Raw genomic sequence first — 16,726 nt, forward strand, 5'->3', positions numbered from 1 at the left:
GCACTGAGGCTACCGCTAAAAAGAGGTTTTCATAATGTTGACAGGTGTAGGATATTTTATTTTCACTATTGATTGAGAACGCTAGAATGTATATAAAAATATGCATAAAGACTCAACGCTTTTGAGCACCAAATTCAAGAGGAATGCTGTGACAATATATATTTTCAGCCTAGCAAAAGGTTCCTTTAGAATATTCATAAAGGCTATTTGCCCCGAGATCATTGAGTGACGCCCTCTAGCGTGTGACGTCAGTGGGGAAGCATGCACTGCCCTACCATAGAGCGTGCTCCACGGCCGATCCGCGTTCGCGCTCTCTATGAGTGAACGCAACTTGACGTAGTCGGCCGACTTGCCGTGCTCGAGGGTTTTCAAACGTGAATCTATAGGCTTGTAGAACAGTGCTTACGCATTGTTGCAGAACACTATTCGTTGCGGAATAGAGCGTAGTCGCCGTCATTAGCACACTTAGTGTGGATTGCTCGTGGTGTCGGGGGCTAGCCATCAGTATGTAAAGTTGTATGTACGGCGTTTGTTTCTCGTCATTGCTGTAACGTTCTCGGGGCGTACTCTAAATCATTTGCGGGCCATTTTTTATTGCAATTATATGGACACTCCAAGCGCATTTCTTCCGTCGCCGTCGTCGTTGCCGTGAGGTTCCGCATAAAGTCCAAGGGCGATAAAATCGTCGCCGCGTGCCGTTGCTGTATGTGCGAGTGAAAGCGCGCGAGGGACGCGCGCTTTCACGGTGAGGGAATGCACGGCGGAGAGCAAACGGGACGTCTGTCGTCGTGCGAAAGGACGTGGGGGGGGGGGGAGGGAGGGAGGGGAGGAAACGTTTAGCTGCGGTATCAAATGAGTATCTTGCCACCGCCGGAGGGCTTAAACGCCCATAAAAAAGGGGGCTTATAAAAGCGCTATGGTACGCTGATAGATTTTGCTGCTTTAATGAATATTATGTTTCATCGTACGCTTATGAAGCGGTGTTCTCGCTTTGGTTTCCAGTAGTCTTACAGTGCGTTAAACCGATATAGTCTCATGCTAACCTAAATAAACATAACATTTTAAAGTGGTAATAAGATTTATTTGCAACAATATAGTGTAGAGCTTGCTTCACGATTGAAAAACATGGTAGAGCGTTTGCAAGTAATTTTCCAGATAAACTGCTGTTCAGTGAAAGTATTAAATTTTTCTTACAAAAATTTTATACGAGGTATTTCATTTTAGCTGCACCAATTTTTTGAAAATTGCCTGTGGCAGATAGCACAATTAGAATTCATCTACGAAATGCCTTGGTCCGTTTACTTTTGTGCTTCAATGTATAAAACTGCATTTTCCTCAAAAAGTTAACTGGAATGCCCATGCATTTCGTCGTACACATTTCGTCGTACGTATTAACTGGTTCAGTCTTGAGAATTCGTTCCAAGTGGATACGTGTTGCGAACTCTGAGGCTATAATTAGTAGATTGAAAGATGTGCCGTAAATTAATTAATTAAAAACTTACTTAGCGTAATAATGTTAATCATTCAATTAGGCGTTTTGATTTCTCATGAAAGTAATGGCCGCCTCATCGAGAAGTTGAGATGAAGGATTATAATTGTGCTATCTGCCACAGGCAATTTTTAAAAATATGGTGCTGCTAAACTGAAACATCTGTATATGCAACATCAAGCGGCTAGAATTATGAGGGAAGTGGAAAATTGCTGTTTAAGTACTACTCTGTTTAATTTACGCAAAAGTTATCGTCTGAGACCTGCTATTGTGCTTAGTTTCCAAGGCAGGGTAAAATTTTGCGTACTCGCTCACCTTAAAGTTTCTCGCTCATCGTAAGTTACAAAATCGGGGGGGGGGGGGGGGGGGGGGGGGCGTGCCGCGGTTATGGTTATCTGAAAAAAAAATATTAAGTTCTGAGGTGTTACGTGCCAAAATTACGATATGATTGAGGCACGCCGTGGTGGGGGAATCTGGATTAATTTTCAGCCATCCGGAGTTCTTTGACGTGCCCAAAAATCTAAGTGCAGGAGCATTTTCTCGTACCACATCTATCGAAATGCGGCCGCCATGGGCAGGATCGAACTTGCGACCTCGACCTCAACGGCGGAATGCTATGGGCAGCTTGAAAATGTTGCCTGGTATAGACAACATACAATTATATAAATCATAAGAACCCTTTGTTCATAATTATACATAGAAATAGCGGTTGTTGTCCTCCGTATAGTCACATTTATATAACACTAGAAAAAATGCAGGTAGTGATTGGACAGCGCCGTGCTACGCAAGCACGGTGGCGGAGCGCGAGCAAGGAATGAAAACACAGCCATTCAAGTCGGAGGGTTGTAGAAGACAAAGACAAGTCCCCCTATGACGTAACTGGAGCGCCGTTCGCAGCGGCGCCGTGTGAGGCGCACGAGGCTATTTATCTGCAGTCCTGTGAAGCCTTGTTGCTGTAGTTACACGCATATGAAGGAAGCTCCCAAAGTCTTAGCATTAACACGGTGCAAGCACGCCCTTCGTACTGGTGCTTCTGTGTTACTGACGCAATTTCTCAGTGTTTCAAAACATGCGTATTTGTCTGCAATCATTATTTATTTCAATATCGCCTACAGGAAGTGCAAGAGCCAATAAATTATACAGGTGTATAGGCACTTATTCATATTGATGCGGCCCCTGCGCCTTTAAACATTACATATCATCACCATCATATTGATCGCACGTTCTCCAAATATGCCACTACCAGCAGCACTGGTGATATTCAGCCTCTCGCACTAAGTAAAGCGCTTGCGTGTTTGAAGAATTGAGAAATGCGTTAGTAAGTGTTGTACGCCATAAAAACGAAAAAAAAAATCGAAAATGCCTGGTCAGGGCAAGCATAGCAGTCACAATAAACGTAAAGTAACAGCAGTGACGAGAGCTTCGACCAACGTTCAACGCGACAAATTTATTCTTGGCCTCTAGTTTGCTGTGAAACACATGTTTTTTTTCTTATTATACGCTTGCGGCCAACAGGGTACACACATGGGCTGAGTGTCGTATCAATAATTTTCCTGCAGCGCTTCTACCGACATGCAATCTCATGACAATTTAACACCATGCAATGCTTGGGTACACGGGTATTTCACTTGGTAAGGTGTGTCGGAAATAAAATATTAGAGTCTTAAATGAACGTTTACTTCAGTCCTCTGGACAATGGACTGACAAACCTAATGACGAACCTGGCAGCATGTGTGGCATAAAGCCAGTTCTCATGTTGGACGCAAGGCACAGAAACGGTACGGGCGGATGTTTTGACGGACGTTCATTGTAACTACCTTTACAAAGTAATATTTTAAGAAAATAAGACAATCACAGTCCTAATTACAACTGGTACATTGAAATAATCGTTGCAGTGAAGGAAAAATTTAACTACCAGTATTTCGCATTTTCGCAAGCAAAACGAAAAATAAACACGATGAAAACAATGCGACGGTGGAACCAGTTCTGATTGAGCTAGCAAGATTTCTGAGCCTACTGAGAAACGTTCTGAGGTTTTAATTGTCCTCCCTAAGAACTTTTGTGCTAGTCTCTATCTTTTGTGCAAAAGACCTTGAATTTTCTTGGAAAGATTCAGTCAGCTGTGACAGAGTCGTACTTTTATCTTGGCTCTAGAATCTGTTTACTATATCACCGAGCATGAGAATAACCACAACAGCGAAGGCGAGTAAATATGGGTAAAAAGACAAAAATGTAACGCACTCTTGTAAATCAAACATTACCAATCTAATAAAGAGATCACTGCTTTTTATTCAGGAAGTGTGGTTTCTTGAATAGTTTTTGGTTTTGAGATCTCTTCTAATTGTCCGTTCTTTTCGTAGGTCCGCTCTTCTTTCACCCTTCACAAGTACGCATAAGTTAGGTGCACCAAACGTACGTCACTAAAGTTTGTCGGTCGCCATCTAGGCTGCTCCATGCCTCTGAGTTTCCCGAATCACAATCTGCATTTGAGGCTCTAAGTTTCGGCATCAGTGTTGTGGAAGGTTTGTTCGCAGCAAGCTTAATGGAAAGGCCTTCCCTTGTATCGGCAACGACATGCAGTTCGTGAAAGTTTGAGTGTGTGCGTGTAATCAACGGTTACATGATCTAAAATAAAGGCTATGCAACTAAACGAAATGCGTCTTCGTTCAACTTCAACGTTCAAAAAATACAATCCTAAACAAGCAATCAAATCACATATGCATCGCATCGGGTCGCTCAGCATTTCTTGGGTTTGTTGCGTGTTCGTTGGATTTTGACTTTGACTTTGATTCAGCTTGCATGGGCGAAAGCTTCACGTTCAACCATCTTCCTTTAAGAAAGGGGCTTTGATTTTTAGAAATAATGTATTTAAGAACGAACAACCTGCTGAAGGTCCCCTTATTCATGCCGCAATACGAAGCACAAAGACATGACTGTAGGGAAAATGGGCAATGGCGATATCTGCAATCAAAATGCCATCTTTAGCCTCCTCAGGAGGACCTACAAATATCATAAAAAATAAACGCTTTCAGGGAAGAAGACCTGTAGTGAAATAAATTACGAATTAAATAGACGTATAATAATGGCCACGCGAATCGAATAAACCAAGCGAGCGAGGCGACTGCCCCGCTTTTGTTTACGAAGGCAGGTTGTGAAAGATTTGTTTTTGTTCAGCGTCTCGCATTTCATTTTTCGCTGCAGGGAGTGCGCTGGAACTATGGACATTGTTTGGGATAGGTCTGGATTTACAGCCATGAGAGTCGAGGATCGCGCCAGGTAAAGAAGAACTAAATATTTTCATAATGCACCTGCATGCATAGATTGATGGCTTTGAGCGGAAAAAATAGCAGTGTTTAGCAACAACTGCAGAAGCTGTGCATTTACGAGAATACGTCACTAATACACGAGCTGAGTGTTTTGAACACAACATAAAAAATATAACTTATTGAAAAGTGCATAAACTTTATCGCGTTGCGGTTATCAGTTTCAATCGAGTGCTCAGGGCGGGAATGTTTTTCTGATGGTGTGCCAAAAAGAAACTCACCTACAAGCCATGGATGCAATGGGTGTCTTTATATACACGTGTGAAACTGTTAAATAAAATCAATATTTTATTGGGGAACGTGAGAAGCGGTGTTATGGCTCAATTATTTTTCATAAAGCGATATTGTTTCAAAATTACAATAATGGACTTTTAGAGAAGAAGAGTCACGCGATTGAATCATATTTCAAGAGGTGAAGCCCGTTACCCAGGCAGTTCATACGTATACGTTTCAGACATGCAAAAAGCCAATGCTGCTAATTTCTTCAGCCTTCTCATCCACTGGTTTCATCAATAAAATCAAAATTGATATTTGAGCAGCGCGACTTTCAAACCATTAGAAAACATCCATGGGTGACGTGCCTATGAATCACTCACCGTCGGGCGAGCATATATGAAGCGAGCGCTTTATCAAGCCATGAGCTTATTCGGTTCATGCCCGCCTGACAGTAAGAAGTCGCCTGTCACGTCATCCATCGACGTCTTCTGAGGTCGGGGAAGTTGCAGTGCTCAGCAGTTCAATTTCGGGTTTAATATATGAAACTAACAAAGAATTCATTTCGTTGCAGAAGTAACCAGTGCCAGCTTTTTCATGTCTGGTACTAGTTAAAAGTGGTTGAAGCCATCAGTTAAGATCAATCGCCTGAATGTTTTTCAGGAAAAAGTTAATTAGTGTAATTTTAATATTATTTTTCTATATATACTACTTATAGCTATTTAAATCATATGCGTTTGTGGTTAAAACATTGTCCAAAGAATTGTGCATTTATGGCTTCCTAGCATTATTAAGGAATATCAAAAGCCTCATTTCCTGAAACATCCTGAAGACCATTTTCTGAGTGCATAGGTTGCTTCGACTTAATTATGGAAAGCTAAGGAGGACATAGCCTTTTTAAAACGCATGTTTATGTGCACAGAGAGTACTCGTGAGCAGGAGGGGGTGGAAAAGGCTCCGAGGTAACCTCACTTGCAAAGGTGATGGCACGGCATGCATAGCTCTGAGTTCCTCTTTCATAATTCATCTCAACCGCTGTAGGTTTATCAAAGGTGCTATCGTTCGAGCGAATTCACAGAGTAAGAACAAGATTGTTCGAATTCGCACTTGTAAATGGTCAAGGAGAAAACTCCATGTTTTACTTCGCCGAAATTGTTATGCAGGCCTGAGTGTGACCCTTTTGTAACACTCATTATCATTCAAGACACAGTTTTCGAACGGCTAGCTTTGATCTGGCGCTCTAGATGGATCATTATGTTATAGTACGTATATGGCACATCACCGGCGAATATTTTGTCTTTGGTTAAGATAGCGATATCAGCGCCTCTCCTTATAGGTCGATTACGTTATGTTGCGCAGAACGAAGGCTTAAGTTTATAACTGCCCTACTTTCGTTTCGTTACAGATATGCTGCAGTGATCAAAAGCCTACTGGCCCCAGACTTCTCGTACGGCATGTGGACAGTTGTTTATGATACGCACAGTGTTGTCGAAACAGGTGAGCCGGCCAGTTTTTTTATGTACAGTGTTTTTATGTACAGTGGTGACTGTGTTTCGGTTCGGACGCCAATACGCCGACAGGGACTCCGTGAAAAACCTTTGCGATGCTAATTCAGACCGCACAAGTGCCTACGGCGTCTTGAATCACTGCATTACGAGATCGCGCCCAACGGTGCGACGCAATCACAGCGGCACCTTGCATGACCTGAAGTCGACCATGTAGTAACACGTTCTGCGCGTGGTAATGTGCTGTGAAAACTAATTCTTACTTCCTCGTTCAGTTTTATTCATTACGTGCTCTTTCTTGCTTTCATGTTCTGCTCGCAGCATCGGGACGATGCTGTTTAACGAGAGGTAATTGAGACGCGTACAGTGTTTGTCATTTTGCCGGTGACAAACATTTTACCTGCTAACGACTGTTAAAGTTATCGCACGTCGCAAGGCGCTCCCACGTGTATGAGAACGTTACCAATTGTTGTCGCCGATCCCATCTGTTGTCTATGTTGTCGCTTAACCTAAAGCCGCTTCATAGTACTACCGCCGTAAAAGCGTGAGCTGATGGAGTGGCTTTAGTCGAAGCTTGTAACCAGATTTTATGATGAAAACGAATAGCCGACAATTTTATTTTTGATTACGTAGAAGCTCTATGTACTACACGAGTATTAGGTGGGATCGAAATGCCCATGCGCCGAGCGGTGGCAGCCCCATCGCATCTCACGTACGCACGTGAAACCTTCCCTCTTGCGTAGCGCGCCCCTCTTACCTGCCGGGCTTATGCCCAGCTGCTGGTGCGACCTCACGAAACAGCCTAGAGCAGTTCCAAGGTGGCATCCGACCGTGCCGACCATACGCGTGGTGCCGCGCGTTCGTGCTATTCGTAGTCACATGACCTCGACTTACTCCGCGGCGTGAGATACTCAAATCCGTTTGACATTCGCCTTCCATGTCCGCCGGCAGAGGGAGCCAAAAGACGTGCGGAAAGAACGATCTATACCTTTGCGACGCCTCCACAAACAGAATAATGAATAAATAATTATAAAGTACGTGAGGAATGCAGCCTTTTGTGATTGATGAACAGACAATAACTTTTGGCGGCATGGCGCGTTCATTGTGCCGGCGTTTAAATTACCATTATCGAGAGTGTACATATTCTTGATATATAACTGTAGTTTACTAGAACGATACAAATAATAGTTATCTGTGCCGCAAAGCCAAATATTTGTATCACATGATGGCCTGCAGGACCGCAATTTTATTTATTTATATCCGCTTAATTTAAGCTCTTATGCGTCCATTTGTGGTTGACAGTTTTCATAATTTGGCTCAGTAAGCCGAGGCCAAGACAACTTGAGCTTGCCTTGTCACAAAAACACCTTTCGGTTCGATGGTATAGGCAACCTAAAAATATATTATGAAAGAAAAAAATGTGGCCGGCATGAATTTTCACTGCATACAGCACGAAAAGTGCCTTATTGGTTGTACGCTAAGCAAGATGTCCATTCAGTTTAGAAAATAGAGAGGTTTAGCTTGTCCGGTAATCGGGTAAACGCGAACGGACCGGGCATTGGGACGTTTTTCCGGAACCGTAAACGTGAACGGAATCTATGGTGCTACCACCTGGTGGCGCAGAAATAAAACGGACAAAAAACTGCTAATATTGCAGTAACCAAGTGCATTCTACTTCGCTGTTGGTGTAAATGTTCGACAGTGGCGTAATCGCGTTGCCGCCGAAAATTTACACCAGCAGAGAAGTAGAATACACATGGTTACTGCAATATTGGCTGTTTTTTGTCTGTTTGATTTCTGCGCCACCAGGTGGCAGCACCATTCAGGCCGCTCATGTGTACGGTTCCGGCAAAACGCCCCAACGCCTGGTCCGCCCGCGTTTACCCGATTACCTGACAAGCTAAACCTCTCCATTAATGACACAATGATGAGTCGTAGAAACCAGATGACAACCAGCTGTTGGTCGTTTTTAAAACTTTTCGGTATTGCTAAACATTGCTCTAGCTCGACTGGTGCATTTACGAAGTGGACCATAATGGTTTCTTTTCATGTATTTAAATCACCACTAATGTGCTGACAATTTTTTGGCAACGCTAGTGTTCTACGGAATAGAGCAATGCCGATGTCTGCAGCTCAATCACTGCGTGTTGAAATCACCACAGAAGTTCACCTATTTTTGTGACAACTAACTTGGAACCATTTCAGCACAAGCCGTGTGAATTGTTTTGTTACCGTGTGAGTCCAGTTTGTATTAACTGTATACCTGACAAGCCCATTGTAATGCGTCATATCTTTCTTTCCTAGTCGGGCCCCGCAGCGCCGGAGAGTCTGCCCTCCGGGAACATTTCGGTAATGACTTTTGCCTAAATCAGTCACCGTGCCTCAGTGTACGTTTGGACATATACTTTGTATTTATTCTGGATTTTTTGAATACGAAGGCGTAATATCGTTGACTTGGCTATTCTGTCTAAATTTATAGTACGCGTTTTAAGATTATGATTTTGATAATGCTAGGCTACCTCTCAAATACATAAAGAACATTCGCAAAATAAATATTTAGCCAGCATGGTCATTAGAACAAGGGAGTGTCTACACGTACAGGCAGTGCTTGTATGATGTCGTGCTCCGTAATCTGAGCAATGGTCAAACGAAGCTGCCAGACGGCTTTCGGTTAATAAATGCTGAGCTACCTGTACGTCTACCATGTGTACAGCCATTATCCTTTCAGCATTTGAAAACTTACGCGCGTAAATTATCAAACACAATTGTTAATCTTGGTTACTCAAACTTGAATAACACAGGCCCATGGCGTTGGGCAATCTTAACACAGTCCCATGGCTTGTAGCAATTTTAACCGCAAGAAGCGCCTCTAGTTTTGGTAATATCTGGCCCTTGTGTTCATTTCAGCTATAGGCTATTTGCATAGGCTGCATTCACATGCAGTATGATTTCTATGTTATGCGAAAAGGCACGCTGTCGCAATAAAACAATCAATGTTTTCGTTTTATAACCAAGGACTTGGTACTTCCTACTATTAGTTTACTTCCCGACCACGCGAGATGTTGCACAAAGTTTTCACGCAGTGAGGGACTGTTGTTGAAGTTTTATTGTCAGATATGCTCGAACTATGGAATGCCGGATTACCGTAGGTGCCATGACGCTTACGCGGATCGAGGCACCTGTACTTAATTTCACTTCAGCCGTAGGCTATTAGCATAGGCTGCCTTCACATGCAGTATCATTTGTAATTTTTCACTACATTACCGTGGTAAAATAACTCGGGAAACCTGTTTTAGAAGAGCCCGTGTACGCCAGTGTATTACGTTTCATAAAATATGTTGAATATGACTTGTATTAGAGGCCATCCCGTACTGAATCTCCTAAAAATTTTTTTAGAACATTCCTTCCATATACAAACTAGTCTACAATAAAATTCTGCCGGTACCGCATTATCCAGGCCTGTTTCTCCTACAAGTAGTTCTAATAGGCGGCGTAAAAATCGCGCCCTCGGCCACGGCTCCCTCGGAGTAGCGAAAGCCAATATCGAAGGCCATGCTTTTGTATACTGCAAGTGCAGGAAGCAATTGCGGGAGACGGAAATGCGCCCCAGTTGCCACGTTTAGGACATCACCTGTTGCGTTTAAAGCTGTGCCACTGCACTTACGACAATGATGCTGGCCGTGATCACGCCCATCATCGTATCTAGCTTTTTCATCGCCCCACCTCGCTAAGGCGTGGCGGAACCGTTGGTCTCAAAGCCAGACCTCGAAGCATTGGCACAGCCGTGTTCTATCCGCCACCAAATCGCGTCACCAGCTTTTCAATGGCGCAGTCTGGTGGCACTGCATAGTCGTGGCATCCTATGAAATCTGACAAATCGGCATTGTGCGAGTAGGCGTGTAGGAATTTATCGTATATTTGTATTTGTGAGAAATTTAGGAAGTTGGAGGACAGAGTAAGCGGTCTTTGAATAGCACTGTTGGATTCGCTCTGTGAACACTGCAACTAATATCCATCGGAGGTGTTCATGAGAGCATTTTTATCAATTCGGCAGCTTTATGCACCATATCCTGAGGCTGATGCGTGCGCTTATAAGAGTAATAATGCTAGTGTAACAATAAAAACATACATTCCCTAGTCACCGTAGTTTCCCCGAACGATAGATTTATGCAACACTATTTTATTCTTGGAAAGCTTACGTTGATTTCTAAGCGTAGTGCCACATTTTTCATTGTACAACACATCACTTGGCAATGCTATATTAGGTCCATGGAGCCGATTTTTTACAACACTCCGCGAAAATCTCGGAGGGGGCAGGGTTTGCACCACTGCCCTCATTCCTCCTTTTTTCCCTCATACTGCTTCTTCGACAGTATATATGCATAAGTTTTTGGTCATATGCACTCATGTGTCTCTCACTTAGTTTAAGTTAACGCATTTTCTTGTATAGTCATATGTTAGTGCAGTGCCATGTATCCTTGTTCGGTGTTGCCGCTGTCATGGTGTAACCGCAAGTTACGCAAGTTAAGGGGCAGGATAACAAATACGGCGAATCTTTATGGAAATTCGAGACAATTTCACTGATAAAGATCTATCGTACTATTGCGATGGAATTGTTTCAATATTTGCACCGAGGTTCTCCATTTTAGGTTTAGTATTCTGACACCTTAGTTCGTGCTTTCTTAAGTTTTACTTTTTATATGAATAGGTAATCTCGAATAAACTATTTTGTAACGTGATTATTTCCAAATGCAAAGTGGCTTGCAGACATGAAAGATAAAGGGTGGCGCGGTCTACATTTATTTAGAGCTTGCCTACTCATGCTTTCCCAAGTTTCACATGACCCTCGGTTTCTGTCGCTATGCTTCATGGTCTAATATCACATGAACAAGCCAACCTACACTTACATGTTGTACCCATAAATAAATAAACGAAACAGGAGTGTAGTGCCTAGGTGCCCAAATGTCAAGAATTTACAGGCACTTCTTAATGCACTTCAAGAAAACTAATACTGTTCCGTGCTTTTCGCAGGAGATACGGCTGCAAACATTGCACTGGTGGATAGCCACGTTGAAGAGACGGCATTGTACACTCGGGGCGGCGGACCATTTACGTTCTGTCTGTGGCACATGACCCCGATAAAGTCATGAAAGCTTTGAATGTTTGGGTATACCACCTGTTTCGCCGTAACTGTGGCGTTCATGCATTAGCATATTTTCAAGACTATAGGCCACATCCGATGTACAGTGAGTTGTGGCAGAGTTGGGCTTAAAATAAATATTATTCCTTAGGAATTATGAACCGACTGCGTTTTGCCAAACGAGAAATTTTGGGTGAACATAGCGGTAAGTAACATAAGCGCTCCGTGACTTTCGGCATCAAACGAGATGTCAGCGCTCGGGGAGCGATACCATCTAATTATGATAGCAGCTTGGTACGATATGTTGCGACTAACGAATGATAGTCCCGGCAGATGATATCCTGCCACAACAAGGCAACAAACATTGTGCAGATAGAAGAACGAAAAGGTTTTATTACCTGTTCATGCTCTGCGTTCCGGTGGCCACAGGGCTGCTTCCGGTGCGACTGTTCTGCCCCGCCGGACCCTTAACATAACAATCTATGGTTAGTGTGCAGCGCAGTGCGCAAACCAAGTTGACACATACTTTGTCAGTCGCTTCGCTTTTGAGCCACAAAAAAATGCTCAGGAATCTAAACCTTGTTCATACAGACAAGGTCACTGTTAGCTTTCGGGAGGAAACCCGGGCAAGTCCATCGAAGTAGCTTGACGGCTGCTTCAACTACGTTGGCGGGAAATTGGTTTCTTGTAGCCGTCCGGATAGGGACTGTCGTGCTTTCGTGCGTGACGTCTTTCGTAGAAAGCTCTTTCCTCAGCGCGCGGCCGTACGTGAGCATTGCGCTAGCGTGCCTTTCCGCGCTTCGTACGTACGCCATTACTAACGTGCTGCTTTAAAAGGTCGCGACTCTTATCGGCTGCAACATTCTGTGTATATTCACGTGAAAACATTGGAATATTTTTGCCGCGCAACGTTGTGGGTAGCGCGACGTCCGAGGATGGCTTCACCTTAGAAGATGCGTATCGTGCGGCGTATGGGTCCGTTCGGTTGTCGCCGCAATTGAGTGTCGTAGATTAAATATCGGAGGAGTTTGTATCTCGTGTTGTTCTGTAAGTAGGTTTTCGTGACACGGTTGCTTTCGAGCATAAGTAGAGAGACCACGGCATGTGGGAAAAGGCAATCGCTAGCAAAGTCGTGAAACCCGGCATTGGGTTAATATATTGCAGTGATCGAACATGAGCAGCTTGGCTGTAGTACTCGATTTCAGCCTCCATGCCTATGGTGCAACGATGATGATGACGATGATGAAATGAAATTTAATTTTCGAGACAGTGTTTCCGAGCGTTTGAGCTGTGGATCGCTCTAGGTGAGAGGGTGCCTCATTCCAGGAATCCTCTTGCCGCGATAGCATCCCGGGCTCTGGCGACAAGACGTCGTTGGCCGTCCAGGGCCGGGGTGGAGATCTTGGCTTCCCACGTCTCAGCGAGGAGGTTGACGTCTTCGGTCGTTGCAGGCCTGGTAATGGGGTCTTCGGGGCGCCACGGGTACTCGAGTAGTAAATGAGCCAGAGTGTCTGGCACGACGCAGATTGGGCAGTTGTACGTGTGTAGTGTCGGGTGGATGCGATGCGTGAGGATCCCATGGGTGTACGTGTTGCTCTGCAGTCTCCGGAATGCGGCGCTTTCCACTTTGGTCAGTTTGGGTGAGGTGGCGGGTACACCCTGCGTCCCAGTCGGTAGTGTTGGAGGATAGCGTTATACTAGGGGGGTATTGTCTCCGCTTCCGCTGCATCACCAGGCTGTCGGGGGTCTCGCGAGGCGGCGAGAGAGTCCCGGTTGACGTGATCACGGGCCGCGGCGTGCGCCGCTTGGTTTCCGTCGAGTCCCTCGTGTCCTGGTACCCACGTGACGCATGTGTAAGGGTGCGGAGTGCTTCTTTTCTTCAGGGTTTTGACTACTTCCACCGATATTCGGCCTGTCGTGTGTTTGCGTACTGCGGATTGGGAGTCCGTGAAGACTGCGACCGCGTTCGTGCTCGTGCTGGTGGCGAGGGCGATCGCCGCTACTTCCGCGGTCTCCGAGTTCCGCACCCTATTGGCGGATGCCAGTTCTTTGCCTCTCGAGTCAACCACACTCAGGGCGTAAGCGGTTTTGCCCGCGTATTTCGACGCATCTACGTAGCGAGCATCTGGATCGTGCTTGTGCCCTCTTCGGATGGCGTCGACTCGAGCGAGCCGTCGTCCCCGACGATGCTCAGGATGCATGTTGCACGGTAGTTTGCCGATGCTCACGGGATTGTCTTATGCATGGCGATATCTTGACCTTGCGGTCCGCGTCGGAGATGTAGCCTTCTTCGTAGCCGAGGCGCACAAGGACCGATCTGCCCGTCGGCGTGAGCTTCAGCCTCTCTAGTTGGTTGGTCCTTCTGGGCTTCCACCAGCTCTTGCCAGGTGTTATGAGCACCCATTTTGAGAAGTCGGGTGGTAGACCCGATGCCACGGGTGGTAGGACCCATGGCGAGCTTCGTAGCTTTGCGGATGATGACATTGAGCTTGTCGACTTCACAATTCTTGAGAGCCAGGTACGGGGTTGCGCAAGTTATTCTGCTGGTCAGTAGAGCTTGAACGATTCTCAGGGTGTCTTGCTCCTTGAGGTCAGCCACTGCGTGCATAGGCTACCCTCCTTACGAGGTCTGTGAGTTGGGAGATTGTGCGTTGGAGCCGTGGGAGCGTGACGACTCCTGAAAAGTCTCGGTGCAGGTGCAAGCCGAGTATTCGAAGCGAGGGGACCTTCGGTATTTGGATCCCGTTGAGCGTGACGCATGGGTCTGGAGCTTCGCAGGTGGGAGGTCTTCCCCTCGTGCGTGCCTTGAGTACGAGTAGCTCCGATTTCTCAGGTGCGCATTGGAGGCCTCAACTATTAAGGTAATGCTCGATAACATCATCCGCTTCTTGAAGGCAACGTTCTTGGTCTCCGGTGCTCGTGCCTCGCGTCAAGAGCGTAATGTTGTCCGCGTAGAAAGCGTGACGCAGGCCTGGGATGTTTTCGAGAAGCCGGGTTGAGGAGTACCACGTTGAATAGGAGGGGCGACACGACGGCGCCTTGCGGCGTTCCCCTGTTCGGCAGTTTGAATTGTTTACTGCGTAAGTTGGATATCCCTACCATGGCCGTCTGGCCTGGTGAGGAAGTTACGGACATAGCCGTAGGTCTTAGAACGGTATCCTCGAGGTTTTGTAGTATTGCTTTGTGGCTTACATTGTCAAATGCGCCGTTCACGTCGATGGCAAAGACGCAGAACTTATTATTCTTCATAAGGTGGTCAATGAGGTCATCCTTCAGGAAAAGAAAGACGTCTTGCGTAGAAAGAAGCTGGCGGAAGCCGAACATGTTGTCTGGATAGTGCCCATTGTCTTCGAGGTGCGATGTGAGCCGGTCGTGGACCATATGGTCAAACAGCTTACTTACGCACGAAGTGAGAGAGATTGGTCTCAGGTTCTCGAGAGCTGTGGCCATGAGCACTTCCGAGTGCTTCCACGCGGCCGGCAGCTCTCATTTGTCCCAGCAATCGTTGTAATACCGGAGGAGAGCCGTCAAGGCCTGTTGGGGCAGCTGTTATAGGTGCTTGTTCACTATCCTGTCCTTGGCTTCGCTCGTGTTTCTCGTGAGTTTGGAGATGGCTGCTTGGAGCTCTGCTGGTGTGAAGGGCCTGGTCCAAGTCAGCGTTTGGTCTGCCTTCATATTCTTTGGGTGATGGGGTTGTCGCTGGTTGGGTGGGACCGCGGAGCTTGTTGCATAATTCGCGGAGTAGGTCTTCCTCCGAGCCGTCGTAGTTGTGTGCTAATCGACGGATGTGTTGCCGTTGCTGCGTCTTGGTGGGGCCTTCGTCGAGGAGAGGGCGCAGCAAGTGCCACGTTTTCTTGGTACTGAGTGTGCCCTGAAGCTTATCGCAGAAGGGACGCCAGTTGTGTCTCGCTAGCTGTTCAGCATATTCTTGCGACTGTTCTGTCAATAGGGCGATTCTTTTCCTGAGTTGCGTGTTGAGTTTCTGCCTCTTCAATCTCTAGAGTAGGGCCCTTCTGGCCTCCCAGAGGTGGAGTAGGTGGTTGCAGTCATCAAGTTGGATGATTTTTGTGAACCGTTCGGCGGTATTCAGGATCTGTTTGAGCCAGGCGTCGATGGCCAATATGGTGGTTTGATCGTCGAGCTCGGTTCTGAAGGCATTCAATTCCGTTAGTCTTGCCGTGCCAGTCCTGGCTGGTCGACGGGCGTGCTCGACGTCGAGTTGAACGATGTGGTGGTCACAACCAAGGGTGTCTGGGAGACAGGTCCAGATCGCGTTCTTCACGTCCCGCGTAAAGGTAAGGTCGGAGTTGGTGTTTATTGAGACGCTGTTTCCCCTCTCGTAGGCTGAAGCGAATCGTTCCACAACGTGAGGCCGTGTTGCTGAGCGTCCTCGTGGACTCTCGCGCCTTTCTTCGTGGTGGTGGCATAGCCCCAGGCGGTGTGCGGGCCGTTAAAGTCCCCTACGACTACAAGCCGGTGGTCTCTTGTGCGTATTCGGAGTTCGCGGATGAAGTGATCGTAGTCCACGAGCTGGTTTCGCGGTGGGCTGTATACGTTAGCCACGTAGAGGTTTTGGTGCTACTTGCGGTGGGGTATGATTTCCACGATAGTGTTTTCAATCGTTGTGTCTTCTATCCTGTGTTATTGGGTCGTAATTGTCTTCTTGAGAAGTATGGCGACTTTTGCGGTTATGGTGAGGTTGTTGTATCCTGGAAGCTTAACTTTTTTGGTATTGGTCTCTTGGAGGGCGATGATGTCTGGTTGATTTGTCTTTAGATATTCTTGTAGATTTGCAAAGTGGGGTCTGTAGGATCTACAGTTCCAGTGCCAGATGCGGAAAGTCGATTGCTAAATGGGCGTTTTGCAGTTAGGGTTTGCATCCACAGGAGTCTCAGGTGCGTTAACGTGCTCCCGTTCAAGAGAGTTTGAACGGGAAGGCGTCTTGCTGTGTGGCCGTCGTTTCTTCCTTCCGTGCCCTTCCTCAAGTTCCGCGTTGCTCATGTAGTTGTTCTTGACATGGGCTATGAAGTTCGTGAGCTGGGATTTCATCTCCTTG

At 46.1% G+C, this 16,726-nt stretch overlaps 1 protein-coding gene across 2 annotated transcripts in view; it reads left to right on the top strand.

The window, feature by feature from the left end:
• The window catches only part of LOC119461609 (thiopurine S-methyltransferase-like), a 32,316-nt gene extending 20,490 nt beyond the window's left edge, over positions 1-11,826 (top strand). For both annotated transcript variants that reach the window (XM_049655177.1, XM_049655178.1), the window contains 4 exons: positions 4,691-4,765; positions 6,431-6,522; positions 8,835-8,879; positions 11,562-11,826. In XM_049655177.1, coding sequence (XP_049511134.1) covers positions 4,691-4,765; positions 6,431-6,522; positions 8,835-8,879; positions 11,562-11,680 — 331 coding nt within the window. In that variant the 3' untranslated portion in view covers positions 11,681-11,826. The remainder of the gene's footprint in view (positions 1-4,690; positions 4,766-6,430; positions 6,523-8,834; positions 8,880-11,561) is intronic.
• The last annotated feature ends 4,900 nt before the right edge of the window (positions 11,827-16,726 follow it).

This window comes from Dermacentor silvarum, chromosome 8 (assembly GCF_013339745.2).
Source record: "Dermacentor silvarum isolate Dsil-2018 chromosome 8, BIME_Dsil_1.4, whole genome shotgun sequence".
In the NCBI taxonomy this organism is placed as follows: Eukaryota; Metazoa; Arthropoda; class Arachnida; order Ixodida; family Ixodidae; genus Dermacentor; species Dermacentor silvarum.